The 27,736-nt window shown below is 40.1% G+C and overlaps 1 protein-coding gene across 2 annotated transcripts; it reads left to right on the top strand.

The window, feature by feature from the left end:
* Positions 1 to 532: 532 nt before the first annotated feature.
* On the top strand, positions 533 to 27,657 carry frmpd4 (FERM and PDZ domain containing 4). 2 transcript variants are annotated; one of them, XM_072396962.1, is made up of 17 exons: positions 533 to 995; positions 7,580 to 7,696; positions 13,517 to 13,674; positions 13,959 to 14,061; positions 14,727 to 14,772; positions 15,682 to 15,786; positions 17,151 to 17,258; positions 17,626 to 17,757; positions 18,986 to 19,105; positions 19,309 to 19,445; positions 19,751 to 19,877; positions 20,100 to 20,189; positions 20,296 to 20,478; positions 20,597 to 20,717; positions 20,818 to 21,789; positions 23,411 to 24,586; positions 25,898 to 27,657. In XM_072396962.1, exons 1-17 carry the CDS (start codon positions 955 to 957, stop codon positions 27,148 to 27,150), a joined length of 4,989 nt encoding a protein of 1,662 aa, XP_072253063.1. In that variant the 5' UTR covers positions 533 to 954; the 3' UTR covers positions 27,151 to 27,657. The 2 variants fall into 2 exon arrangements, with proteins under 2 accessions (XP_072253063.1, XP_072253064.1); XM_072396963.1 differs by lacking the exons at positions 533 to 995; positions 7,580 to 7,696 and adding an exon at positions 7,909 to 8,095.
* Positions 27,658 to 27,736: the final 79 nt, after the last annotated feature.

Genomic DNA, 27,736 nt, shown 5'->3' with positions numbered 1-27,736 from the left:
ATTTTCTCCCCCCCCGGAAAAGTCTTGTAATCCGTTTTTTATATCCACATTGTATATGTTGATCTAACTATCCTTCTTTTCCTTTGGAGCGCTTGCATCAGCTTTGTGTTTGTTTATGTGAGGTGGATTGCTAAAATGTTTGCAGGCCTCTCACGAATGGCGTCATTGAGAGTGAGCATTTAGCAGCTGAACTGTTTTGAAAGGTCAAAACAAATGTACTGTACAGTATGGGTATCCTAATGTGCAGCTGTGAGGCAGGGACCTCAACTGTGGAGGGAACATTTTAGATCCTCCTGTCTCTCCAGCTGCTCTTGTTGCTCCTCTGTTGCTTTTGCATAAACATTTGTGTGTCATCCTTCCTCCTCCTTTCATCATTTTCTTTCTTCCTTGAAAGGTACCACGTGAATTGATCAGAGAATTTTTGAGGGGAGATTCCTGGAGGCTGGATTAATCGCTTTTTTTTTGCAATTACGGTGCCTTTCATATAAACACAAGCCCAACATCCTCTCACATTCCTTTTTCTCTCCTCCACTCTCATCTCCCATCAGCATCGCCACCCCTGTCCCTCCCTCCCTTTCACTCGGGCTCTCTGCCTCTCTCCAAAGCTGTTGTTACTGTGCGGCTCCTGCACATCATTCCACTGCGATGGAAATTAAATGAAGGTGGCTTAACGCAGCTAACAGAGGCATGCTTTGAAGGATGTAACCAGGGGAAGCTGCGCTGCCAGATCCTTTTCCATGGGCTGTGGATTTGCGCTGCTGAGGCGAGGACACAGCAATCACTCAGCCATGCAGAGGCTCAGACAACAGGACTAATCTCTCCACCTGACTTGTGGAAGCTCCACTTTTATTTTTCTGAATTATTCATTCCCCTTTGCCAAAGAAAGTGTAGGACAATGGAGTCAGAGTGAAGTGGAATTTGTATGTGTAGCCTTGCCTGCAGTCTGCAGCACACATGGATGTGTTCAGCTTTGTGAAGATGCCAAAGCTGTCAGGGTGAGTCCAACGGATGCCGCTATGTAATTGCCTGCCCGTGGATGTGTCTGTATGTTTTCTGGACAAAGATGTTTTGTATGTTGACATCGACAGCGGCATGAGAATCACAGGTGGAACTGCGGGATTAAAAATGCTGAGTTATTGATTGCTCAAGGGAGCAAGTTGTGCAGTCATGTATGATGTGAAATGAATGAGCAAGTGAGGAAGCTAGGAGTGGGGGTGGAAAAGCTGATGCGACTCATGGATCTAAACCGTCTGTATCTAAGTTGATATGTTTCTTATTTACTACATATAGTGGTTATGGTTTTGTTGCTTAAGTATTTAGCAGAGTCACAAAAACCTGCATATATTAAAGTATGAAAATAAACTGCTGCTCTGCATTTCCTAATCTTAAATCAGTGCAATTGGTGGACCAAGGGAAATGATTGTCAAGCAAATAGAGATGTCATTCATTTGGAAACATCATATTACAGTCGCATAACTTAAACATGCATTCCTCACCTTGATGCATATGTGTGATCAGCTCATGGTTATCTGTGTAAATGTAGAAAATGATCCATCAAGTTCCCATACTTTGGTCTGAATAGAGGGGTGAACATCTACAGCTGACACAGAACACTTTAACCAGTTCATTAAAAAAAAGGAAAATAAGCATATTTCTCTATATTTTTTTCTTTTTAGTTAATGTTAGTGTGTGAGAAAACTTAAAAAAAAAACCTTACATGAAAAGAAGTCCAGAAGAATTCATTCACTGACAGGGCTAGCAGCTGATTTCATGAACCTTAGAGTCTACTAGTGGACATTAATCCATTCAGGGGATTTGCCTCCATCAGAAACAAAGCAGACCACTGCTGGTGGAGAGAACAGCTGATCACAAACAGGAGTTATTATATGTGACATGTATACTATGTGTCACAGGAATGCCCATTCGGAACATATAATCTCCCTTGTGAGTCATCAGCACACTGCACTAGCAATGTTTCAATGTTTTTTTTTATTTATTTATTTCAGACTTGAAGACAGGAGAGCATGATTTAAAAGGAAAAGCCTACATTTTTCACCCACTGTTCATTTCTATTGTCTGCAAGTCCCAGCTCCTTTTTCTAACATTCCTGTAACAGGTAGCAGTGATTTTCCATCATGTGATTGAGCATTGCTTCCCGGTTAGCTTCCCTCCATGGCAGCAGGGACGCTGATGTGACTCCCATGTGTATGATGTGGCTCCCAGTGGACCACCAACGTCACTGCAACCTGTCACTGTTAATAATGCCACACATCGCTGTCCCTGATTATGAGTTGCCACTGCTACACTGGCGTTTTTTTTTTTTTTTTCATTTTTTGTTTGTCTCCCTTACAGCTGTCAGCAGGAATTTCACTCAGTTTGCTGCTGGAATGCTGAGCTTGATAGAACATTTTACAGAAAAGGCCGCTGTATATGTACGTAGAGCCACAATAAAGCTCAAATTTCCCATCACTGTCTCCTCCTCCTGCCTCTCAACACCCCCAGATGTGTCTGCTGTAAAAAAAAACACAAGCATGGTCTCACTAAAGTTGTTTAAGCTGCTTTGTTCTTTCAGTGTAGAATTTGGGCTTATCTACCCTCTAAGTAGTTAGTCTTTTGATATATTTTGCGGGTATTATAATTGGTTTGTCAGCAGCAACAGCCGTATGGTGATAATAAACATTGTAGATTAACACAGAAACTGTCAGTTATCTTTTCACCACAGGGCTTGCCAAACTCAAATGGATTGGTGAGATGTGTTTGTGTTTGTGATTGCTGAGCATGCGTGCTCTGCATATGAAAAAAAACAAACTATTTTTAGTCAACCTTACATAAATGATAGCATTGCTCATTAAATATTTGTGCAGAACTGTAGAAAAGTGGTTTTCCTAAACAATAATATGGGATAAACGTTAAAGAGATTTTAGCTGGAGTGTTTACTTTCTACTGGTGATGCCTTCTTGATTCACTCTTCTTTTCTTGAATAAAAAAAATCTATCATCTTATCCATTGTTCAACATTCTTTGACAACACAGTGTATACACAGGAAATCACTGGCCTGGACAGAAATTGATTCGCCTAAATGTTTATCAGAGTACACACAAACCAAAAGATCTGTCATACTTAGCTGCTGAAATCTGACGCTATCAGAGAAGAGTAAATCAGAAATGACTCTGGGTCAGAAACAGGAGCCAGCTGGCTGTTGAATGAGGTCCCAACCATTAATTTTGTTCCGCCTTTGGCACTTTTAGCATAAAAGCAGTGAGGAGCACAAAGGGGTGTGGGAGAACCCATGTCTAGTTCAGTGCCCAGAGGGTAGTTCATCACTATATTTGGTAATGTTTTGTGCCGTAGAGTAGAGGAGGTCTGGACAGAATGCACTTTAATAATGAAATTATAATGAAAACACAGATGTCTATCTTTAGGTTTGCACCACTTTTTACAGCTCGATATAGAAATAACAATCCCAGTATAAGTTCTACTACTGCGGTAATGAGTAGTTTATGATTTGCTTTTGTATTTCCCATGTAGGGTTACAGCAGGCTATACATAATGTCAAGGTTTCAATTGGTAACTGTTTTGTTAGGCGATGGTTTTTTGCTGCTTGTCAGGTAAACTAGAGACAGCGGGGCGCTGAGGCTCCCTCGCTCATCATAAAAATGCAGGAGGATCATTGTGGGTGGGCTGTTTCCCAGATGCTGTTTTATTTTTTTTTCCCAGAAGAGATTAACTAACCAAAAACCTTTATATATATATAGAGGCACCGGAGAGCTGCTCAGGATAGTGCAGTTGCCCATAGCAACAATATCAGTGCTTACCAAGACAAACAGAAATACAATATTCTGTTGGAATAATGGGAAACACAGACAAGTGTTGCTGTGCAGAAGATTCCAGATTAATTGTGTATTGAGTACAAATTGTAATATATGTTCATGTGATCATGTTTGCTCCATAAGAAAGCATCCTTTTGCATATCAGAAAAGAGGGGTGTATCATTATCCTTGTCTTAAGTTCATACAGTTTAAAATGTACAAAATCAACATGTTTGATTCAGAAGATGCACGTGAAGAGCAGCACAAAATGGAGCAGTCTAAGTGTAACTACATGCTCAGTAGCCTTCACATTTACAGTGACATTTAAATTGCAGTGCACAATGTAAATAGCAGTGTGGACCACGCTGTGTTGCGCTGCCATATTGACCCGAGCCTTAGAGCCATGGTGGTGGTTGGAGAAGTCAAGCAGGGGGCAGATGCTCTCTGAAACAAAAGGCAGTGTCAACGTGTCATCAACAGGATGGAGGCAGTCTCTGAAAGAGGAGCAGAGGAAGAAAGCCTTTAATCAGAGAGGTTCCTCTCTGTCTGAGCCACTTCTCTGCACATCTCCCCAGTCTCCTCCTAGGAGATGGTCATCTCTGTTCCGCTGCAGATTTCATATCCAAACAGAATCACATTAGCAGTCTGTCTCTGCATAAATGTCTGTTTAATTGAAGAGCGCTGAGAAAGTAGCATCTCTCACAAGCCGTCTCACAAAGTATCTCTAGTCATATTTGAATGGTAAAAGCATTGTCATATATTATTTAGCCTGTGACAAGAATCTGAGGATATTGCTTATACTATCTTTAAACTTCATATAAAAAATGCTGGTTATGTAATTATAACAGTGTGACTGTGCTAAGTCTTTCTATACATGTGTGTATTCACACAGCAGAGACTGAATGTTGTGCTTAAACATAGAATCCCCTCATTCAGTCGCAACAAAGTAGCAGCATCAGATGAGAACAATGTGATGTTTCATACATGATGGCATATGCAAAGGAACATTGAAATTATTATGGCTCTCTTGACCGGGGGTCATTCCCTATGTCTCTTGCCAAGTGCATGCTGCGAAAGCTGTAAAAACCTAAAAGGGATTGGAGAGTTTGTTCCTCTAGCATTCAGCACATAAACGTCACTTGCAGTCACGTGCAAATGGAGTTACTGCCCCAGAACACTTGTCAAAGGAAATGATGCGCTGAGCACCTCGTGAAAAAAACGCATTACTTGTATACTGTAATAGCAGGCATGTGGTGCTGGGATGTGGTTTCATATGGCCAACTCTTGTGGAGATTGTCAATGTAAATTATTCAAACTAACTTGAGTGTCTGTGTTGGAATATGCTCTTCTTAGGCATGGCATTGTCTATAATGTATAGTGACTTCCCTCATTATCAGGATTTCAACAGGGTGCGTCTTTGTGACCAGCGTGTTTTTAGAGAGGAGGAAGCAAAAGTGAAATTCTTTGATAAAGGAACTGTTCATGCAGTTTGCAATTAAACTCCTGAAACTCCTGTAATATCTGTTCATCTTGACGATGATATTAAAACTGATGCAGACTGATGATGAAGTGTGGAAAATTGCATGGTTGTTGACCAGTTTAAATCATAAAATGCCGTTAGTTTCTGTGGTAGTGAAGGCGTCGTGGTCATGTACTTTTTCAATTGTTAATTTAACAAGCTATGAGGTTCTATTCCTTCTTTTGGTGTTAATGTCTTTTAAAGATTACTATTTCCTTTTTCTAGCTAGCCGAGCAAGACAAATCTAAAGATGTTTAAAATGTAGAAAATTGATGGTGCATTTTGTCATTTTAAATGAATCATGCCTTATGAAATCTTACATTTGCCTCCCATTTCTTCTTCTAATTGTCGTGGTTCTAACTCTTGGATAACCTGTTCATGAATTGTGCAGCATGGCTTACCTACTTGGCTCTTGATTACTTAGTCCGATGCGACCCAGCAGGAATGACTTATTAATGCGTGATGAGGAAGATCAGTTTCACTGTCCACCAGCGGGTGAACCCTTTCAGCCTCTCTGTTAAACAGGAATGCTGCGACTCAGCGGCATAATGCACCTCCCATTTGCAGACAGAAGAAATCAAAGATCATACTATCAGTGACTGTTTTGTTAATACAGAAACATGGTGACTGAGAGACAGAAAATGCTTTTTTTGGAACAGTTTGATAGTTCAGAAATATATCTTGAAGGCACAGCATCTGAAACTGTAAGTACAATATTATGTTGTAAGTCTTGGGAGAAATGTCAACTATGTCAGCGCTGAAGGTGTAATCTTAAAGAATACTGTCATCAGTATATTGTATTCATAACCGAGAGTTAGTTTACTGTTTATATCTTGACTAAAATGTGTAAAAGCTGTAAAATCGAAACACTGCTTGCTTTAGCCAGGCTGTTGGTTGGGACTCACGAAAGAGATTAACATAGCTCCGGTGTCAGAGAGCATCATTTGAGCTGCAGGAAATGTTCTAAATATACAACATCCAAGCCTCTACCCAGTTAATGTACTGTAGGTCAAATAAATCCATATCCATGTGGAAACATTAATATCCCCCAAACACACATTTGGAAAAAAATCTAATTGCTTCCTATGTTCAGAGGCCTTAAAATGTCATGCACAAAAGAAAAAAAAGCATTTTTCACAACAGCGCATGTTCTTTCATGAATTAATAATGACTTAATGCATCTACTAGAACTCACATGATTTTTTCTGGCTTATTCTCAGTAATTTAAGATGAGATTATGCCGTCTTATGGTTTACTATAACTGTACTGAAAATGGTGTTACAATGTTTCATTACTTCTTTTAAGCTTATAGACTGAGTTGATGAATTGTCGAGATTTCGTTCATATCTAATGTGATGTACACGTGAGTCCATACAAACACACTCTCGTGTAGATATACAGGCACAATGCAAAAACTTTATTATCACCGGGTACTGTAACTGGGGAAACATTTAGAGGGAAAGAAAGAGGGGCTTTGAATAATGAATGCCAAGAGCCCCGTTACACAGTCGACAAGCCTTTGAAGTGGCATAACTTACTGCCACTGCTTTCATAGCATTGCCTGTGTGCAGACACAAAGACAAAGATAAAGGGAACAAAAGAAGGGGGGGCACAGGCATGAAGACATGAAAATGTTTTAACCAATCACAGCTTTCCAGAATACCTGCACTCTGCTAACTTGTGGCACAGGGAAATGACTGTGCAGAACAGTGTTCTGTCGGTGAAATCAGAAAATCTGCTGAAACTGAGATTTAGACAGTTGCTGCCTTTTGAACAATAGGCCACAATTAGCAGTTTTTTTGTGGTTGATGGCTCTGGTTATAGTGTCTTAAAAATCGTTTATCAGAGCATCTTGGCAATAAGGAAACCAAATTAAGTCCTTTATAAAATAATTCCTTTGGGCTTCTTCTCTAAACAATGTGCTGACATCTGGAAATAAAACCAATTTCATGCCTCTCAAGCACAAGAGTGAGGCATGACAACTTTGCCTGTGTGTCTAGGTTATGTAATTAATTTGATTTGTATTCACTGAGTGAACTGTGCCGATGGAGCATTGTTTATCATGCTGGAATTGTACAATCTCTTATCACTTGACTTGAATCGCTTCGTAGTGCACTTTATTTATAGCTACAGTGATTCAAAGATCTCTTGGGCAAATACTATTTGGAAGTTATTCTTATTATATGACCGTGTAGTTTGATAAGGCATGCAAGAACTATACATGAATCCTCTCTCCTTTCTGCCTCTGCAGCCACAGGACCAAATCCTCAGGCTGGCCACCCCCTTCAGGGACCTGGAGTGCTGCACAGGGACCCCCAAATGGATGGGACATGGGCACCAATAGAGAGGGGCGTGACTGCTACATCAAGTAAGTGCCCTGTGTTTAAAGACACTGTGGGGGAGCTCTCTCTATCCCAGATGTTTTAGATACTTTGCCAACCTGTGATTATTCCAGCCACGTCACTGCCTCCGACAGAGCATTCAGAATACTGATTTTCTGCTCCCTTCATTGCTGCGCACACTCTGCCCCTGCTGACTCTCTCTCGTGCTCTCATACACCCACAACACTCTTCATGCAGCCTTCCAAATGCAGACGAGGACTTTAAGACAGTGAGAGTGTGTGTGCTGCTGCGGCCAATGAAATTCACCTGCACAGGAGCTTGCATTTTATCGAAAATCACCACGTCCCTCAGAGGATGTTTGGTTATTGTGTGATCATCCGAACTGATCCTTCGCAAGAGGAACTTTTGGAAATCTGAGCAAGCAGGTAAAAAGACTGCTGGTTCATTCTATGTTTGTGTGCATAGCAGTGTAACAAGTGAGCGTTTGCTGTAAGCGCTGCGTTGATGTTCTTTTTTCTTTTCACTCTAAATGTGGAAAATCCAATATACTCTGGAGTGTTGCTGTGCCAACTGTCCCTGCAAAATATGTGCTGCTGTCATTTTTTCACAAGATTGTTAATTGTTTTAATTGACAAGTTTGAATGCACCTAAAACCTACTGCAGTCGGGTACTTTACATTCCAAACAGATTATTTGACTGGTGTACAGAGTGGGAGAGGAGCACTTGTCACACGAGGGTTATAGCACGAGAAGCGTGATGTCAGAGGAGTTATATAAGAAGTACGGAGCAGCGAAAGTACTGGATGCAGAGTGTGTCTGCATGAGGAAGATCGTGGAGGCTGTTTGGCTTCAGCTTTTCCCTTCTAAATTGGAAAAAGACTCATGAATAATCAAATGTCTCTTCCTGTGACTGTCTGTGGCTATCTAAATTTGTGCTGTTTTGGCTCCAGGGTGCTGATACTGAATTGCAGTGTTTGTCAGTAGAACACATGCCTTGTATGCGTGACAGGAGCACATGAATAAAGCAGTAGGCATTTAATATTTACAGTATGACAAACGGGTTTTTAGAAATGTCACTGTACTTTATACTTTACTGGACTATTGTGAAAAAAAATGTGCATTTAGTAAAAAAGGTGCTGAGCAAAATGGATTAATATAAGAAAAAAGGAAAATGTAATAGAGGGTTCTTCCTAAATGAGATTTCTTTTAACCTAATTTTCAAAGCTTGACAAGGCAGTATATATTTCTCTTATATATATGTTACAATAATGTCAACAAAAGGTCATGACTTCAACTGACTTTATCATAGTATTTGCAGCATTTAAAGAGATTTGGGAGGCTTAGATGGTTATTTTTTCAAGGGGGACAAATACAGCCTCCTACCAAATTATTAACTTCATCATAGCAGGCTTTTGGAACAGGAGCAACAGGATATTGGTTTTGATAATAGGCTTACTCCACTTCATCCAAAACATGCTGCTAGAAAACATTTGCAAATACTCTTCCTACAATGAGAATCAGGCCAGCATATCTTGCTGCCCGTTGTTGTTCATCTCGTTCCCTGGAAAGCTCTCCGCATGTCCTGTGATTTCTATATTGAGTGTTGTGGAGCTACACTTGCAGCTAATGGGTATTATTAGGGAGCGTTAGATGCATGGCTGTCTGCATAATGGGAATCTAGCCATGTTTAGCAGGTGGCCATGCAGGGAAGGGGACAGTCCTCTTCCTGAATGCACAGGTCCATATGGTTTTGATTTGTGCACAATCTGTTGAGTTCGTTATTCTTAAGCAAAAAAGACACAAACTAAATGTGACTTAAAGGGATCTTCCAAAAGGTAAAGAGAAATGATGCAAAGACTGTTGTTGAACAGGGAAAATATTTGGGATGGTGTTGAAATTGTTTTGTGTTGCAGTGATAAAAGAACAAAACAGAACAAAGAATTAATTCATCAATCACTATGGTCATCGGATAGGTTTTGTTTAAATGCTTCCCTTTGGGCTCTAGTTTCTTGGCACCAAACTGGCAGTTACATGTCACTATAATTTGCTATTTTTTACTGTAATTAAATTTGTTTCAGAAAAACCACACAGGTTACTGCACATCTATCTTAAATAAGCCATTTGACAGTGAAGAAGATACCTTTCCTTATTTTTGCTGTAAAAGTCACGGAATGGGTGTTTCTCTTATGATAACCAGGGCTAAACGTGGTTTGTGCTGAGGTAAATGGATTTCAGTAAAATCATGCTAAAGTGTGGTGTCTCTTAATACCAGCAGTTTACATTGTGGTACAGGGAATTATCAGTTTTAGCTGGTTACTACTTTTCAGTCTTGCTAGATCTGAATGTTCACATATTATCTACATACATTCTTCTTTCCATTATCACTATATGATGGCATGGTGGCATCACCATATGCAAATGTTTGTCACTTTCATGATGAAATAATTGTTTTTTTAAGTCACTTTCTAAATGCTAGTTTTTCTCATCCAAATTTGAAACCATTTGATTGAAAACAACCCTATTTTATGTACTGATATTACAAAAAAAAAGTATTTTTGACTTTAATGAATGCATTACGATGTTAAAAAGTTGGAACAGTGGAAAGAAGCATAAGATGGGAGAAATTGTGAAAAACTAATCAAAGAGGCATGTTGTTCTCATTTTGAATTTAAAATTTTATCTTTCTGTTGGTCATGAAATTCAGTGGAAAATCTCATTTTCCTTATAGAATAATAAAGTATTATTCGGTTCAATTCCATTTACCTCGTTTGGTGCACATGGGCAACTTGCAAATCTGCAAAGTCAAAATGAATTCTGACTGACATAAAGAAGTTTAAGATGTTGCTGGCATCAGTGTTTTTTTAGTGAAGGTTTTGTTTAATCAAGAAAAATAATGCCAAACTGCAGTATGACAACAGCATGGCTTCTTATTGAAAGAGTCTGGACGCTAATCTGACCAACCAGCATTCTAGACCTACGTTTGAACTGTTGAGCTGCTTAAATACTCGATCAGGCAAGAATAGGAAAATGTTTTGGTTAAAAAATTCCTCTGTTTCCAGATGATTACAGATCATTGTTAAAAGATCTGATAGATATGTAAATTTGTGTGAGTTTTGGTTCTGAATAAAAAGTTTCCCTCAAACCAACATTAGTCACAGGTTTTGAACTCATATGCTCATTCAAAAAGAAACAGCTGGGAGTTTCCAAACTTCTGACTGTTACTGTCCACCTGGCAGAGAAGGTGTAAAAGCATTGTAAAAGTTCTTGAAACTTGTTTGCATGAGTGAAAGAGAATTTTTAACGTATGCTTATGAATTGATGCGGAAAGCAGATGGGTTATCAATGTGGCCCATGGATCACTTGAGGTTGTGTAATTTTCATTGAAACAAAGAGGATATTTATTAATTGTATGCACTATGGCCTGATCGTATCACTCATGCAATGCATAATATATTAACAGGCATTATCACTTATCTTCAGTAGCACATTACCTCTGAGGCATTTAATAAGTGTGAGAAAAAATACTGACCTACTCACAGCATGCCAGCATCCACATGCCAGCAAGCTACATTTTGCACTTTTTCACCTCTTTTCAATCAAGGTTTAATGTTTAAAGTGGGAGTGGGAAGGGGGATAAGAGCATTGCAGTTTGTAAACCGAGCCGGCTGGATTTATGTATCCATCCATCCATTTTCTATACCCGCTTAATCCGCCGGTCGGTTGCAGGGGGGCTGGAGCCTATCTCCGCGATCATCGGGCGAGAGTCAGGGCACACCCTGGACAGGTCGCCAGTCCATCACAGGGCCACACAGAGATGAACAAGACAAACAACCAGACACACTCACACATAAGGACAATTTTAGAGACACCAATTAACCGAGCATGCATGTTTTTGGACAGTGGGAGGAAGCCGGAGTACCCGGAGAGAACACACGCATACACGGGGAGAACATGCAAACTCCACATAGAAAGGCCCCAGCTGGGAGTTAAACCTGTAACCCTCTTGGATTTATGTAAAGCATCTTAATTGTAGAAGATTGTTTTGTTAGAGAGATAGCAAATATGTTTTGCATATACAATGTTTTTTGTTTTCTGTTTCAAATCATGAGGAGATTTGCTCAGCTTGTACGCAAAACAGTTTGTTGGAATTAGCATGAAGCTAATGGAGGTCAACATATGGCGCAAGTAAAGCATCTTTGCCCTGTTTGACATTATATGTAGAGTAAATTTTTAGGCTTTCCCTGCCATGATATTTATGTTTTCTTAACACCCCTTTAAACAGTTATATTGGGGGTTATTGAAGGACTGAAAAATTTGGTTTATATATCTGTTTAGTGTCTATATTCTAAATCCAAATGGCTGATCGCAGGGCTTTTGGTCTTGGGAGTAGCAGCTGAATCCTCCTCCTAAAGAATATGTGACAATCACTTAACATCTTTGACCTTGTTATCCTCGTGTCAGGTTTTCATGGTACTGTGAATGCGACCGACAGATCTCACTGTGCCTTTGTGCCATGAAAGATTAATTGTTGGTATTTAGCGGTGAATAGAACATTTGTCAAGAATAACTGTGAATTACACTGTGTCTGCCCACGGCTTTAATTAATCAACATTGTTGGCACCATACAGAGTTGCCGCCGCTGCTGCTGCTTTTGCAGCCGAGGGGGAAGTGAAGAAACATTGTGAAAATTCAATTTGCACAATATGCAAAAAGTTGCAAGTAGTTTGTGCACATCTTTAGAGCTCAAAATGGTAAAACAGTTTATATCTTCATTTCTTTATTGTTAGCAAAATTTCTCTTTTGCCAGGTTTAAGAATATGCACTGAATCCTTGTTTGCCATGAAGAACAATTTTGAATTTATTTCTGTATTGGAACAGCTGTTTCTAATAAGAGCTGTAAGTGTTTTTTTCTTTGAAGCGAATACATAAGCTCAGTGTGAATTTTGGCTTAGTTTTTGTTAAACAAATAATGACACTATCAGGTTGGGTGCGAGGTGGTGAGAGAAACCAGTCGAGAACTTGATTTATTAACAACTAGAACAAAAAGCCGGAAAACACCAATAACTCTAAACTGTGAAAAACAAAAACCCTAAGAACTAACAAAAATCTGCCTGTGACTAAACACGAAACAATGACGCCGAACCAAGGCTGAGACGACAGCAAAGATCCGACAATGACTGAAACAACCAGGGGCTTAAGTACAGGATACAGGGGAAAGTGACTGGTGAATGAACAGCGGCTGAGACAATTGGACACATGCGAAAAGAGTGGAAGTAAATTACCAGAACATCAAGACTGAGGAAACATGAGAGAGAGCTAGAAACTAAACTGAGCAAAGACAAGACAAGACCAACAGACAAAAGCAAGAATAACAAAGACCAACCATGAGAGTAACAAAGAGACAGATATAGACTAGACTAATACTAACAGAATAAAACTTAAGTAAAACTATAAACTAGTAACGAGAAAACAGGTACGAAACAAAAACCCAGAAAGCCTAAGAACAAAGCCCACAAACGCTAACAGACACAGTGTAATATGCTATGTTGTTTTTCATCAGAGGCTGTATTTACCCAATTTCAAGAATTTAAATTTCTGAATATCAGAAAATAGCTTTACAAATATACATATATAGGGAGACATTTTCAAATTTCTTGATCAATCTGTCAAACAGCACAAAAACGGTTTAAGACAACATAGAAACAACTTTAAAAGGCATAAAGAAAAAGGGAAACAACAAACTATCTTCTTCGAATGTGTGAATCAATGAATGAATTGATATTTCTGTGAAAGTTTCAAAGCACCACACATAAAATGACCAAGAAATATTATCTATCATTCCCTCAGCTACTCCTCGAGCAACTCCCTGGAGGAAGTTCGTCTGGACGCAGACAAGTTTGTGCCACCGGCGCCCCGGAAGGTGGAGATGAGGCGGGATCCCGTTCTTGGCTTTGGATTTGTGGCCGGCAGTGAGAAACCTGTAGTGGTGCGCTCAGTCACACCAGGTCAGGTGATCCAGCGGCACCGTGAGCTCTACAAAAGTGACTCACTCAATCTACAGCTATTACTGTGTCAACGAGAGATAAAATCCTCCTCAAAAGTAGCTAAGAGGGAATAACCCTGTGAGGCTGTAGATTATGTGGATGATTCACTGATTTTAACAGCCCTCGATGAGTAAGCGTTTATTAGAGCTCTGAGCCACAAAACAAGGAAACGAAGAAAATCAAGAGAAATGTTCAGGCTGTGTGCAATATGCGTGCCTGAAGTGTGGTTTGTTTTGTTTTGGCAGGGGGTCCATCAGAAGGCAAGCTGATCCCAGGGGACGAGATCATCATGATTAATGATGAGCCGGTCAGCTCAGCACCCAGAGAGAGAGTTATTGACCTTGTCAGGTAAGACAGTTGCCTGACATTAAACCTGTTGTGCATGAAAAAGAGCCATTTAGTGACAAGACTAATTTTATCTAGTGTTAAACACCCAAGGGAGATATATACTTTATCCCCACATGTTAACTGTTTAAGTTTCATTGACAAGTTTCTAATGGCCACATCCATGCCTGAATTGAATCTATTTCATTCTGTTGTACTACAGTATGAAACTGAATATTTCAGCTTGATAGATGTGACGCAGCCCTCTAGCCACCTGCTCCATTCACTGTGGTTGAGCTGTATGATGTTGTCGATGTGTTCTCAAGCATCTCATTAGATTAATTTCACAGACACAGCAGAGTGGCTGGCTGTGAGCATTTGGTCTTTGTACGACCTGTGTGGCAATCTGTAAACGGTACAGGGAAAAGTGCCCACGTGGCCATCCCTTCCCAGCTCTCGTGGCTTGCAGTGGGCTCCGTCTCTGCAGCAAAGCTCATCACTACAGTGGCAAGAAGGGGTTGCTGGGAGCTCCACTGGAACACAGCGTTCCTCCTGCTACTGTAAACCCTGACAAATCTAACTGCATCCATCAGCTGTTCTTTATCTTCTGTTTATTATTTGTTGGTCTCTTATTGAGAATTGTTAATAGAAAAAATAATTTTTCATTCATTTTCTTTTGTGTCCCACAGGAGCTGCAAGGAGTCCATATTACTAACTGTTGTTCAGCCGTATCCAGTAAGTTTCTCCTCAATGAATGAAATCGAGTAAATTCCAATAGGCTATTTGTGCGTTTGGAGACAATTACTTTGTTTACTCTATAAAAGCGAGTAATTAAGCGTGCCATATGTTTGTGCTGGCACTGTATCAGTAATGTCTTAGCTCCATGTTAAAGCCTGGGTAACCCAAAGGTAGAACTTTTTCGAGTCCTCTTATGTTTGAAAGAGCTAGGTCGTCACAAGACCTCGTTTGATCCTTCCACATAAACATTCCCTCGAGTCACAGAGCACCAGATGGCGGTGAACACACAGTGCCAGGAGCATACACTCTATGTGGCCTTTGTTTGCTGTTCACATAATAAGTCAGTGGAAATGGAATTATGCTTGAATTCCCTCCGAAAATAGACAAACATCAATGCTTGCTCATAGAAAAGAAAATCTAGTCTACCAAATTCCCACAAAATTTGGCAACACCTATAACTGTAATATTAATCAAAGTGTTTTATACCAGGCAACATTGTTGATTTTGTTTTGTTCACTGCCAGTGTTTCAGATTATCAGCATGATGAATGTTAGGTCTCAAAAAACAGCCACTGAGTAAATGGCAGGAAAATACATCAGTATTTTGTACATAAAATACATGCACAAAATACGAAAGTATTTTCCTGAACCAGGCATTTACATTCCAACCTGCAATTACTTCTGATAATGAGGAGGTTTCTTTGCACACGCAATGATATAACAGCGGGAGGATTTCCACTCTCTTACAGAGTGCCACCTTAATTGCATCAGTGGAGTAATGGGAGGATGACATGTTTCAAGAGAGAAATGTGTCCTTGAATTGTGTGATGACAAAAAAACGTGCACATCTGTTATGAAGCTGATTGTCCTTTAAATCCCTGTCTTCTCCTTATTTTCCCTCCGAAAGTCACCCAAATCAGCATTCATCAGCGCAGCCAAGAAGGCCAAGTTAAAGACGAATCCCGTTAAAGTCCGCTTCGCTGAAGAGGTCATCATCAATGGACAGGTCCCTGTAAGTCATGGTGGACACTGATTCATTCCGTGCACATCAAGCACTGAACAGATGGCAGATGCAGGGCTTGAATTCATAAAGCTGGTAAAGAGTAAAGAGAAGACACGCATAACCAAAAGTAAACCTTTGCATTCTATCTCATTTCACCGCACTACCATCATTTTAATGGCATGTTCAAATAACAACATGCAACATTGAAAAAAAAGCAGAACTACTCGGAAAGAGCTTCCCGAAATTACTGGGTGAGTCACAAATAAATAATAAGAAAAAAAGGACTTTTGAGAGAGCAACTGAAAAAAGCAGGGAGTGATTATGACAGAGAATGCAACCATGTGCTGGTTTGTATTACTTTCACTAGTATGACGGCAAATAAAAAAATGTCATTGAAATGATATCAAATGCAAAAAATAAAGAAAAAAGGATAAGATCAATGTTATAGCAATTAGTTGCTTTGTTTCCAATACTTAGAAGGAAGGATCAATAAAATTCTGATGTAGGACCATAGGAGACTTTTACTCTAGATTGGTCTAAAGCCTTTAAGCCGAATGATTAAATAATTTATTAAGATTCATCTTTTCTGTTTAATTCTTTCAAACAGTGAAGTGTTTAATCATCCACAAGTTGTGTTTTTTGTAGTCTGTTGTGTTTATTTCCTTGTTACAGACGACTTACTTACTTAAGTCCCGTTACGGTGGTGAGATATTTAGCGGTGATCAATAAGAGTTAATGTTAGGTAGATGGTGTTACCTTATGCTTACGCCTTTATTCAACCAGAAAAATCTCAAGAGACTTTTGCAATTCAGAACCTCTTTTCCAAAAATGTCTTGACCAAGATAGGCTGCGGCTCAGGTCAGCAGAAACAACAAAATATACACACACTATACACATAATAACAGGTAGATATTGCATTGAGGAACTACAAAACACTACGAAAAAAAATCTTAAGTTTAAACAGCAAAAGCTTGAGAAATCATGAACCTCAGAATATTTAATCAACACAGTCACTGCAGACTAAATGGGGCCTTAATGGTCAATCACAACTTTTACAACCAGAGATACAGTATTTGACTCGAGTATGTTTAAGAGTGGTTCCAGGAGATTTAGGGGATTTTGTAGCTGATTCCAAGCAGAATGAGTGACATTTAAATGTCTTTATACAGATATGAGAGTAGAACTAATCTATTCCTCTTGGCAATACAGCCTTTAAATTGTCCCTTTAACTTCAATTCCACTTCAAACTGTATTGTATTGTCTTTTATGATTAAAGGATTTTCCATATTCCACTGATGCACGACAGTAAATAAATGACATCCAGGTAGAAAAAAGGAGATTTGTTGATCAATCGGTTCCTTTTCTATCCTCAGGAAACAGTGAAGGACAACTCCCTTCTTTTCATGCCAAATGTTCTGAAGGTGTACCTGGAGAACGGGCAGACTAAATCATTTAAATTTGACAGCAACACATCCATTAAGGTAGGTGCCGGGAAGAATCTCCTCCTACTGTGAAATGCCGTTATGTAATCTAAAATGATTTTTACATTAAGGAGAGCAACCCGCTTCTCAATGGCATTCAGAACTTCATCTAAACTGAAATCATGACATTGGAGCATACTTAACTGTGGATCAGAGGGAAATTAGTATGCTCACATTTGGAATGTTTTTCTTCAACTGCGATTAAAATTATGATTATTAATTATGCTAAAGAATGGTCATGCTTTAATAAACTGTATGTGCAGCCTTGAGAATGACTTGTGGTTATGGCATTAAGCTGAACACAAGGAAGCTGCTGCATCTGCACAGTTCTCAGTTTGTATTAACTATGACTTTGTCCATGTGAAAGGACGTCATCTTGACCCTGCAAGAAAAGCTATCCATTAAAAGCATCGAGCACTTCTCGCTGATGCTGGAGCAAAGAGCTGAGGGATCTGCCAGCAAACTCATGCTCCTGCATGAACAGGAGATGCTAACTCAGGTGAGACCGCCCTCTTGGATGCCACTCAACACAAAAAAAAGGCTTTATGGCTACCTCTGAATTCATACTGTTGTACAATTGGATCAAATTTATGAGCATAACCACCCAATAAACAGATTCATTGTACAATTCAGAATTTAGAGAGGGTAGATGCATCTTATTTAAACAAACATTAATATAAAAGATGAATTCAGGAGACATCAGCTTAGCTCATTCTGCCATGAACCAGCCAAGTAATGCCTACTCAACTCAAACTACTTCAGAAAACAAACATTTTTGAACACTCCGGGTATGTAGAAACTAACTGAACACATTAATAGATTAATTTAAAAATAGTTTTATAGGTAATGAAGGGATATGTTACATTGTGTTGTCTGATAGAACGTAATCAATGCTTTGCCTTCGTTTAAGATCTGGTTAGATTTTGTTTTATTCAGATGAGGAAAGACAAAAAGGAGAATGAAGATGGATATTACTGGGAATAACTGAATTGCACTACTAAAAGTATGATCTGCTAATTAACAAGTATGAATTGTGCCAAAATCTGATCCCTCGTAAAAATCCAACCCTTTTTTTGGCAAATTTATCAAAATAGATTCATTACTATACTTCTAAATACATTAAGCAATATGTTCATTCAATGCAGCTATGTGGTGGATTTTGTGAGTCACTATATTGATAATAAAGATGCACTTTTACTTGCAGTGCACGGATATGTTTAACATTTGGTTTAGAGGATTAGAAACTGACTGAGATATGATTTTCAAAGCTGATCCTACAGTTTGAGTGTAGAAACACTATCCCGATGTCAGAGTTTAGAGTGTGTACATACAAGAGGACACCCTCAGAGCAAGAGACAAACGAATTCAAACAAACCGACAGGTAACATCAGCTTCCTATTCTCCACAGAGACGCAGGAGGCTAGAGTTTTGAAACTGTTTCCATCTCTTTAGCTAAGCTAAACTCAACTGCATTATTGTAATGATATGAGTGGTATTGATCTTTTCATCTAATGTAACTTTCATAGAATTCAATATTTATAGGATTATCCCCAAGTGAGACTGTAAATGAATTCTGACAGACTTTGAGGAATCCTAAACCAGTGTCAGATGTTGCACGTAATGCACTTTTTCTGTTCATAACACCACAGAAGCTTTTGTTAGACATACTGCAGATGCATGCACCTCACGACTAATGGGGCCCTCCTTATCTTTGGCTCGTGCTCTAGGTGACACAGAGGCCAGGGTCACACAAGATGAAGTGCTTTTTTCGGATCACGTTTGTCCCAAAGGATCCTGTGGACCTGCTAAGGAGAGATGCTGTAGCCTTTGAGTATCTCTATGTTCAGGTGATAACCGATTCACACAAAGTAGTTTGTAGAGGAATGAATTGTTTCTTATGTCATGTTAGCGAAAAGAGGCAATATTGTTCATCAGGACTAATCCTAGATTGAGCAAACACTTGCTAAAGGTTTTTCGTCTCTGAGGTCATGACAAGGAGATTGACCGGTGTTTAACATCTTCCTTTGTTCTCCCCCTCTGCCTCACTCAGAGCTGTAATGATGTGGTACTGGAGAGATTTGGGTCGGAGCTGAAATACGACACGGCCCTTCGTCTGGCTGCCTTGCAAATGTATATTTTAACCATCAATACCAAGCAGTCCCAGAAAGTTTCCCTGAAGTACATTGAGTAAGTAGATTGGATTTCACAGTTTGCTGTGCTGCGGGAACCGAGACCTAATGTCTCCTTTCAATGAGCAGTTTTGTTGTTTCTATTCACTTATTCGAGTTGTAAAGGACACTGCTAAATATCTTAGATACATAACAACATCATCCCTCTTGTTTTAACACTTGGTTATGAGATCATTCTGCATCCTAATTGTGCCAAGTTAATTAATGCGTTAACTTTAGGCGAAGTAAATTGAGAATCAGTTCAGAAAGATTGCTTAGCTGTTTTTCAAAGTGTCTGATATTATTTTAACTGTTCATCTGCAGGAAGGAATGGGGTCTTGCACTGTTCCTCCCTCCTGCAGTGCTATCCAGCATGAAAGAAAAGAATATCAAAAAAGCCCTCACCCACATCCTCAAAACCAACCAAAACCTGGTGCCACCTGGTAAAAAGGTAGAAAGAGCTACTTCTTCCTTTTTCAGTCATCTTTGTACACCTTTTATTGTTTTTTCTTCCTTACTCTTGGCTACCCCCTAGTGGAGACATAAGCTACAAAATAACAGTGCAAGGTTGTTACTTTAACAGATTCTGTTACACTTTTGTCTGCAGTAAATACCTCATTAAAACCTTTCAGCTTATGTTTCATTTGATGCTTATCACTTTCTTGTCCTCCAGCTGACAGCCTTGCAAGCAAAGGTCCATTATCTGAAGTATCTCAGTGATTTGAGGCTGTATGGTGGGCGTGTGTTTAAAGCCACGCTAGTTGTGAGTAAAACATTCTTGCTTCTTCACACGTATGCAGCTAGTATCACATTCTGTACAGTTACACACCCAGAAAATAATATATTCGGTGTCTCTTCCCCTGTTACAGCAAGGAGAGAAACACACGGAAGTGACTTTGCTGGTGGGGCCCAAATATGGCATCAGTCATGTAATAAACACGAAAACCAACCTTGTAGCGCTTCTGGCTGATTTCAGTCATGTTAACCGCATCGAGATGTACACAGAAGATGAGAACAGGGTTAGAGTGGAACTACATGTTCTGGATGTTAAGGTAAATAAGCTTTTCTACAGTTTTACCTCAATCCAAGCAAGTGTGTTCAGCAGTCATTATAGCATCACTGTACAACCTCATTGTATCATTGTCACCCGATTATCTGCCTCTTTCACAGCCCATCACACTCTTAATGGAGTCTGTTGATGCAATGAATTTGGCCTGTTTGACCGCTGGGTACTACAGATTACTTGTGGACTCGCGGCGCTCCATCTTCAATGTGGCCAAAAACGCAGACGGTATGGAAACAGTGCATCTAAAATTGCTACACGATGACTCAGCAGAATGTGCTGTGTTTAAAAATACTTGTTTCGTTTCTTTTTTGGTTCCTCTTCACAGGCCATGCAGCAAGAATGAAGCAAAATTATCAGGCCATTGAGTGTGCATACAGCATACCACATAAAGGATGTGAAGACAGAAACAACCAGAGGTGCAGCCAAGATTATTCCGACCACGAGTTTGAATACCTCGACCACAGCAGATGTGAAGGCCAAACCGTATACATAACTGAGATCCAACAGCCCCAGCACTCAGCTCATATGACAGAGATGGCGGAATGCTGCAGAGGTCCTTATTCCCAAACTTATCTCAACATCCCGAGGGCCAAACCCCAGGACTCCACAAGGAATGCAAAGGTCTCCTTCATATTTGGGGATCCTCCCTTTGACAGTGTAAACCCCCAAAATCTGGGCTACCGGAGACTGATGGACGAAGGCTCAGAGATTGCAGACAATCACAGCCCCATGTACAGGCGCCTAGAGGAGGACTATAAGATGATGGATGCCATAGAGGAAGGGTATCAATACTCTACTAAAATCTTTGGTCCTACTGAGTGCATCGAAGAACCGCTGCTGCATGATATCTGCTATGCAGAGACAACAGATGATGCAGAGGATGAGGATGACATCAGCTGTGAGGAAGACATGGCGATGAGTGACATTGACAAGCCTACATTGCTTTCACTCTCAGGGTCCAGCGATGACATCATTGACTTGACTTCCCTTCCTCCTCTGCCAGAGGTTAATGATGAGGAGGACAATGACGTGCTGCTGCATTCTCTGAACATGGCTATTGCTGCTCCTCCTCCTGGTTTCAGGGACAGCTCAGATGAGGATGAGCAGCAGGCAGCTGGGATCCGGGCCCAGGGGGCCTGCAATGACATCCCAGTGTCTCTAATAGATTCAGTGCCCACCCACGGAGCAGAGGGTCCAGGGGAGCCTTTGGACGATGCAATGGTGTCCACTTTACAGGCACTTGAGGCCCTTGCTGCTTCTGAGGAACAGAGTCCAGCACAATCAGAGAGTAGCGCAGGTTCTTCTTATACTATTGTAACATTCATCCATTAACATCACTCATCCTCTTGCCATTCATTTTTGATTTGCTGTTTTTTTTTTCCTTTTTTCAATAAAGCACATTTTGTTCTAGGTTTCCATCTGTGAGTACATTTTTGTTCATCGCTGTGTCATTCATGTTACTTTGTGTATTCTTTATTTTCTCATTTGCACACAGTACAGTGTACTAGCTTTATTACTAGCATCTTAAAAAATAGCGTAATATAAATATTTCTAATAGCCACCGACAGATATGATAAAAATCTTGGGTACCTAGTCATTTAAATGAGAAAGAAATTCTGTGACATCTGTTGTCACTTTCAATAGATTTTAAAGAGACATTTCTCAAGTAGTGGTTTGACAGCTCAAGTTCCCTCAGGTATAATGGGTGCCCTCCTGCAATTATGAGCCTTAACTCTGCAGCAGGCCACTTCTCATCTGTTCTTCATGCTTAAAAATGTATGTTTTGGGGCATTATGCTGCTGATAGACCTGAAAATGAGAAAGTAAGCTTTTTTCAAATGACCAAAAGAGGCAGCTATTGCTCTTCAATGCTTTGATCATTTTCTGATTCCATGCCCTGCGGCTCCATAACACAACCAGGCTTCTCTCATATCTCACAGAGTTGATGTTTTCGCCTTTGAATGTGTCAGTGTTTCATTTGACATTCTCCAGCGGTCAGGCTGACTTGTCAACGTGCATAACAGAATACTTTTTTGAATATATACATTGCTCTCTTTAAACTGGGGTTTTCTGAATCTGTCTCCATGGATTCCACTTTCCTTAGGGAATACAGCTGATTTGATGAGGCACCATCACTCTTAAATTTCCTGATGATATTAACAAGTGTAGCTTCTTACTTTCCTTTTCTTACCCTGTTCAGTGTGGAGCAAACGATGACATCAAATAATGGAATTAGTGATTTTCTGTTTCAACACTCTGAATAATAGCATGAGTGACTGATAAAGACTCTAAAGTAACTGAAGACAATCATTTGCTTTAAAAGCAGTAGTGGAGTATTGATAAATATATCCAGATCGTATCAAAAATGTCAAATCTTCTTGGAAAAAGCAAGTATCTCTCACTGCTTTTTCCCTTTTCTATGGCAAACATAAGGTTTACAAGTCCGTATGACATAATAGCTTAAACTTATAACACTTGAGCCACATCTAACATTAAATTTGGGTAAATAATGTTAGGATAAAGTATACATTATGCCATTGCTTTTTCAAATGTTTATACTTTTGCCATAAAGCATCACCCCGAACGTTTGTGAAAAAGAAAACAAACTTGAATTTAACTATCTTTGCCACAAGGACATGGGGAAAATTGGTGGGTGGGTTTTTCAGTGAAAACATTAAACAGTTTTGTCATGTTTCAGTGAAGTGTAAGGTTGCCAAAACCTTAATATTCTATAGATTATACCTTTTTTAAAGGATGGAATCATACTATGCATCGTCTCACATTTGTTATTGTCAGTGTCATCTACATGTTGATTTACATTGTCATTACCATGAATTACAGCTGACTCATTCTGACATTTTTTCCTGTTCTTCAGATGAAATTGTTAATGAGGTTTTTGTCTTTTTCTGTGGCACACAGGTGTAGAAATATCACGAGCATTTAGTCCCGAGTCTTCAGATTCTGGTAATGAGACAAACTCCTCTGAAATGACAGAGAGCTCCGAGTTGGCCACCGCTCAGAGACAATCAGAGAACCACCTGAGAATACATGCAGCCATGGCAGAAGGATACCATGGCATGAATGAAGAAAAGACAGAGGTGAGCATACCTAGCGATGTACATCAGGAGGAGGAGGCGAAATCCTCTGCTGTCGCCTCCTCACAGATTTTTCACTCAGGTGGCGGCGAGATGGAACCAGAGACCATGGAAACTAAATCAGTTTGTGAATACTTCACAAAGATGCACATGGGCTCATTAATGAATAGACAGAGAGGAAAACAGAGGGAGATGGAGAACAGAATCCAAGGAGACTCATGCGATTCTTCCAATAAGTCACACATGACTTCTCAAGACTCCGCTAAAGAGGAGCTCCCTCATCTTGTTGGGAAGTATAACGCTTTCACTGTGAGAGACTCCTATTACATGAATCAACTTGATCTGGGGCGAACTCACTGTAAAGACAGGCATCAAAAATGGCAGCAGAGAGCACCGGGAAACAAAATGGCAGAGAATCTCGCTCCAGAATGTGTGAATGACTCACAGGCTTCCCACGCAGACAGGCTGACAGCAAAGGGAGAGAAGCAAAACTTAGATGAAAGAAGCCAACAGCTAAATGCCCATCATCTCTCCCCAGCCAAAGGGCCCGTCCCTGCAGAAAGTGATCCCACTTCGCAAGATAATGAGCAGCAGCAGATAAAACTTCCACAGTCGGAGCCAGATGTCACACGCTTATATGAATACCATGTGAGCAAGCGAATGTCATCAATACAAAGTGAAGGAGTTCATTCGCTCCAAAGCTCACAGTGCTCCTCTATAGATGCTGGTTGTAGCACTGGCAGCAGCAGCTGTGTCACTCCTATGGATTCTCCCCTCTGTGCCACAGACAGTATGCATGTACTGTCAGAGTCCTCACTCAAGGGGCTGAGTTATGTTACTGCTGAGGAGAAGGCTTACGGGGCCTCAGTGCAGGGGAAAGCCGGCCATCCAATAGATCCCACCCTGCTGAGGAAGATCCACGCAGCTACCGGTGCCGAGCCTGGTTTCGGGAGCCAACGGGACAGCAGTCACAGAATGCCCAAGATAAAAGAGACCACAGGTAAGATTAAACAGGACAGTGCTCCATGTAATCTGTGTTTGACTGTATATACAGAGTAAAGAACATCCACCGTTGCAAGAATATATGCAGCAAATAAAAACATAGATTTTCTCACTTTGGTATCCAGCTGGATAAACAATACAAGGGAATAACGATTTGCTTGTGTGTGTTGATTCAACATTGAGTTTTTGAGGCGCTTGAGTGCAGATTTCAGTCCAGCTGGCACAGAAAAATGTTGATGTTTTACATATAGAAAAACACAAATCAAATCAGATACACAAATTAAGGTCATACCTACTAACACTGTTTTGATGTTTTCATACACTGAAGGAGGTCATTTTGGTAAACAAAAAAGAATGGGGGGGTGTAGGATTTTTAAAAAAACTGATACTGTGTTGTTAAAGGCAAGAAAGAGAACAAAAGAGATGATCCCTCGTTGGCGTTGCCATAGCCTCTCAAATGAATGTTCTGAAACATATTACATCATTCTCCTTTCAGTCTTGGAAAAGGGAACATATTCTTTAGTGAAAGCACACACTTGTATCCGGCTGAAAGATAATATTTTGTACATGTATCTTTCGGAATAGCAGTAAAATGTGAGTGTTTTACTCTAGCAGCTGGGCAACAGTTACTGGTACCTAAGCAGAACAAGGCAAGCTGTGCTCCTCTGTCTTCAATCTTTTTGTCAAACTAAGCCAACCAGCTACTGGCAAAGCCTCATATGTAAGAACGATAATGATATCATCATCTGCATGGAGGTCCCAAAATGTGAAAATCTATGTAATTATCCCTTTTTAGTTGCACCAGGAATCAGGATATCTGCTATTAAGCATAATAAATCATTTCAGATTTTCCTGTTAGAACACAAAGGCCAGAAATTTAAAAGCACTTTTACCATGGGCTAATATCAGCAACTGACTCTGTCATGGGTGGAATTGTTCCCATACTTTTGTATTTACTATGTCTACTCCCAAAGGACTGCACCAGGGGAATCACCTGAGCACTCCAGGCATGAGTAACAAAAAAAATAGCCCACAATTAAGAAAGTTATACTGTAGTTGATATTCAGACCATAGCAGAAGAAGAAGCAGTAGCAGTTAGAATTGATGGTATGTTAGGCCACTAAAATGATTTTGGATCCCTTATTTGCTCCTACTGCTCACCAGTACATTATATTGAATACATTTAAGTATAATCCTAATTTCAAAGTGTATTTCTGGCCTAAGAGAGAGGAATGAAAAGAAACATTTAATTATCATAAGGGAGATGCTTAACGATTCTTTCTGTTTTCCTACTACCCCCCTAGTGTAGCTTGCACAAAGCTGAAGGAGGCTGGGAAAGAATCATCTTTAGCTCTCTGTAATGAGACCAGTTCCACCACCACAATCATGTCACCTTCATCTATGCGAAGTAGCACAGAGCCCAGAGGGCTAACACTGGCCAGTCCTGAGCCTGACCCACATGCCCTGGCGTTCCCCTCAAGTGGACCTTCATGTGACCCAACAACAGGCAACCTCAGGATGCCACGCAGGGTTCGGATGCTCAGGAGGAGCTGGAGCACCTTAATGCCAGGTTCCAGGAGTTTAGAAGCACTGATAGAAAAGACCAAAGCGACACTTACTTGGAAGAATGATAATCAGAACATGCAGTCTCAAGATCCCCCAAATGCGCAGAGGGCAGTCTCTGCCAAAACCTTACCCAAGAGCGTGTCCCAGGGTTCAGTCGCCTCTAATTCGTCTGGTAGACGGCTGCTAACAGAAGCCTCGCTGTTGCCGCCGGAGTCAACATCTCTGAGGCTGGATGCAGGAACTTTGAGATGCCATGGGCCGTTCAGTAACTGCTTTCTCAGGAGAAAGTTAAACGCTCAGAGTAGTGATGAAGACAGAGAGATGCCCTCACATGCTCTGCTCTCTGAGAGCTCAAATCCTTTCACTGGCAAGGAAAATCTGGTCCTGAAAGCAAAACACAAAGGTAAACAGAGCAGCACGCCCTCATCAGTGAATAGTATGAGCCTCAAAGAAAGGCTCGCTCATATAAATTCAATGAAGGGAAAAACCTATAGCCTTCACACAGGGTTTGCACTTGCACGCAAGGATGCCTTAGAGATGATCAGCGTGTTGCGTTGCAGCGTGAGAGATAAGTCCAGAGGTGATGTACCTGAGGTCAACAAAACAGATATGGAAACGCTCTCCCAGCTGTTTTTCATGCAGGCCAAAGTACTGAGTGGCGCCTGCAGTCAGATGGCCATGGAGTACAGCAGCCCGGAGGAACTGCTGCTCACTCTGACTCACAGCTTCCACACACTCTGTTGCTTAACACAAGCCAGCATGTCACTGGTGGAAGGCCTGAGCAGCGAGAGCGACCGCCGTGAGGTGATAGCCAAGGTGGATGAGGTCGTCATGAACTATGCCTGTCTGCTAAAAGCTGCCGAGGCGGCCGCAGGAGGCTCGCCCGGTGACCAAAGTGTGAATGCATTGACACATTACTCTGCCACCATGTCTGCTATTATAAACACACTAACTCACTCACTGAAGACACTGCTCAACAGAAAACTGTTATTTTGACCTGATTATTGATTTTAAAGCCATATATAAGAGACATGGGTTTAACAACCAATGTGAACTGCTGTGAAAAAAAAACTTGCCTTGTGTATACAATATTTTATTATGTGAAGAAAATATAATATTATATGAATTCAAGTTTGAAATAGATTATATTAAGGCTTCTATTAAAAACATATGACTCTCCTCTCAAGTATATTATCTAAGGATTATGATAAGGATTATTTTAATGATTTATTAGTTATATTAGGAGTTCAACATGTAAATTATTATAATCTTATGAGTACTTTGTTCATAAATTGTAAAAGAATATATGTTAGAGAAATGCATAAACTATTTAAAGCTTAAGACAAATCATTGCACAGGACAAGACATTATAAAATGAAAGTAACATAAAACATTTTCATTTGCTAATTCACTTAATTTAATGAATACTTTACACATGAACACTGAGTACTTTACTGTTATTTTTGTCAGCATCATTAAAGAAATTAAAACTTTTGAAAAATCTTCTCCCATGACTTTGTCAGTTTATGCGTCACTCCACTTGTAGTTCTTCTCATTACAGAGCTCTCGTACAATACATTTT

This window comes from Leuresthes tenuis, unplaced genomic scaffold (assembly GCF_036924035.1).
Source record: "Leuresthes tenuis unplaced genomic scaffold, fLeuTen1.0.hap1 SCAF_12, whole genome shotgun sequence".
In the NCBI taxonomy this organism is placed as follows: domain Eukaryota; kingdom Metazoa; phylum Chordata; class Actinopteri; order Atheriniformes; family Atherinopsidae; genus Leuresthes; species Leuresthes tenuis.
This window is presented reverse-complemented; position numbering and strand designations above follow the sequence as displayed.

What these genes read in the sequence shown, in the direction of transcription:
- frmpd4 (XM_072396962.1), top strand. Translation starts at nt 955, where the DNA reads ATGGATGTGTTCAGCTTTGTGAAGATGCCAAAGCTGTCAGG. An exon ending in GTTTCCCTGAAGTACATTGA is followed by an intron (nt 19,446 to 19,750) that starts GTAAGTAGATTG and finishes GTTCATCTGCAG; the next exon opens with GAAGGAATGGGGTCTTGCAC. An exon ending in CAAGATAAAAGAGACCACAG is followed by an intron (nt 24,587 to 25,897) that starts GTAAGATTAAAC and finishes CCCCTAGTGTAG; the next exon opens with CTTGCACAAAGCTGAAGGAG.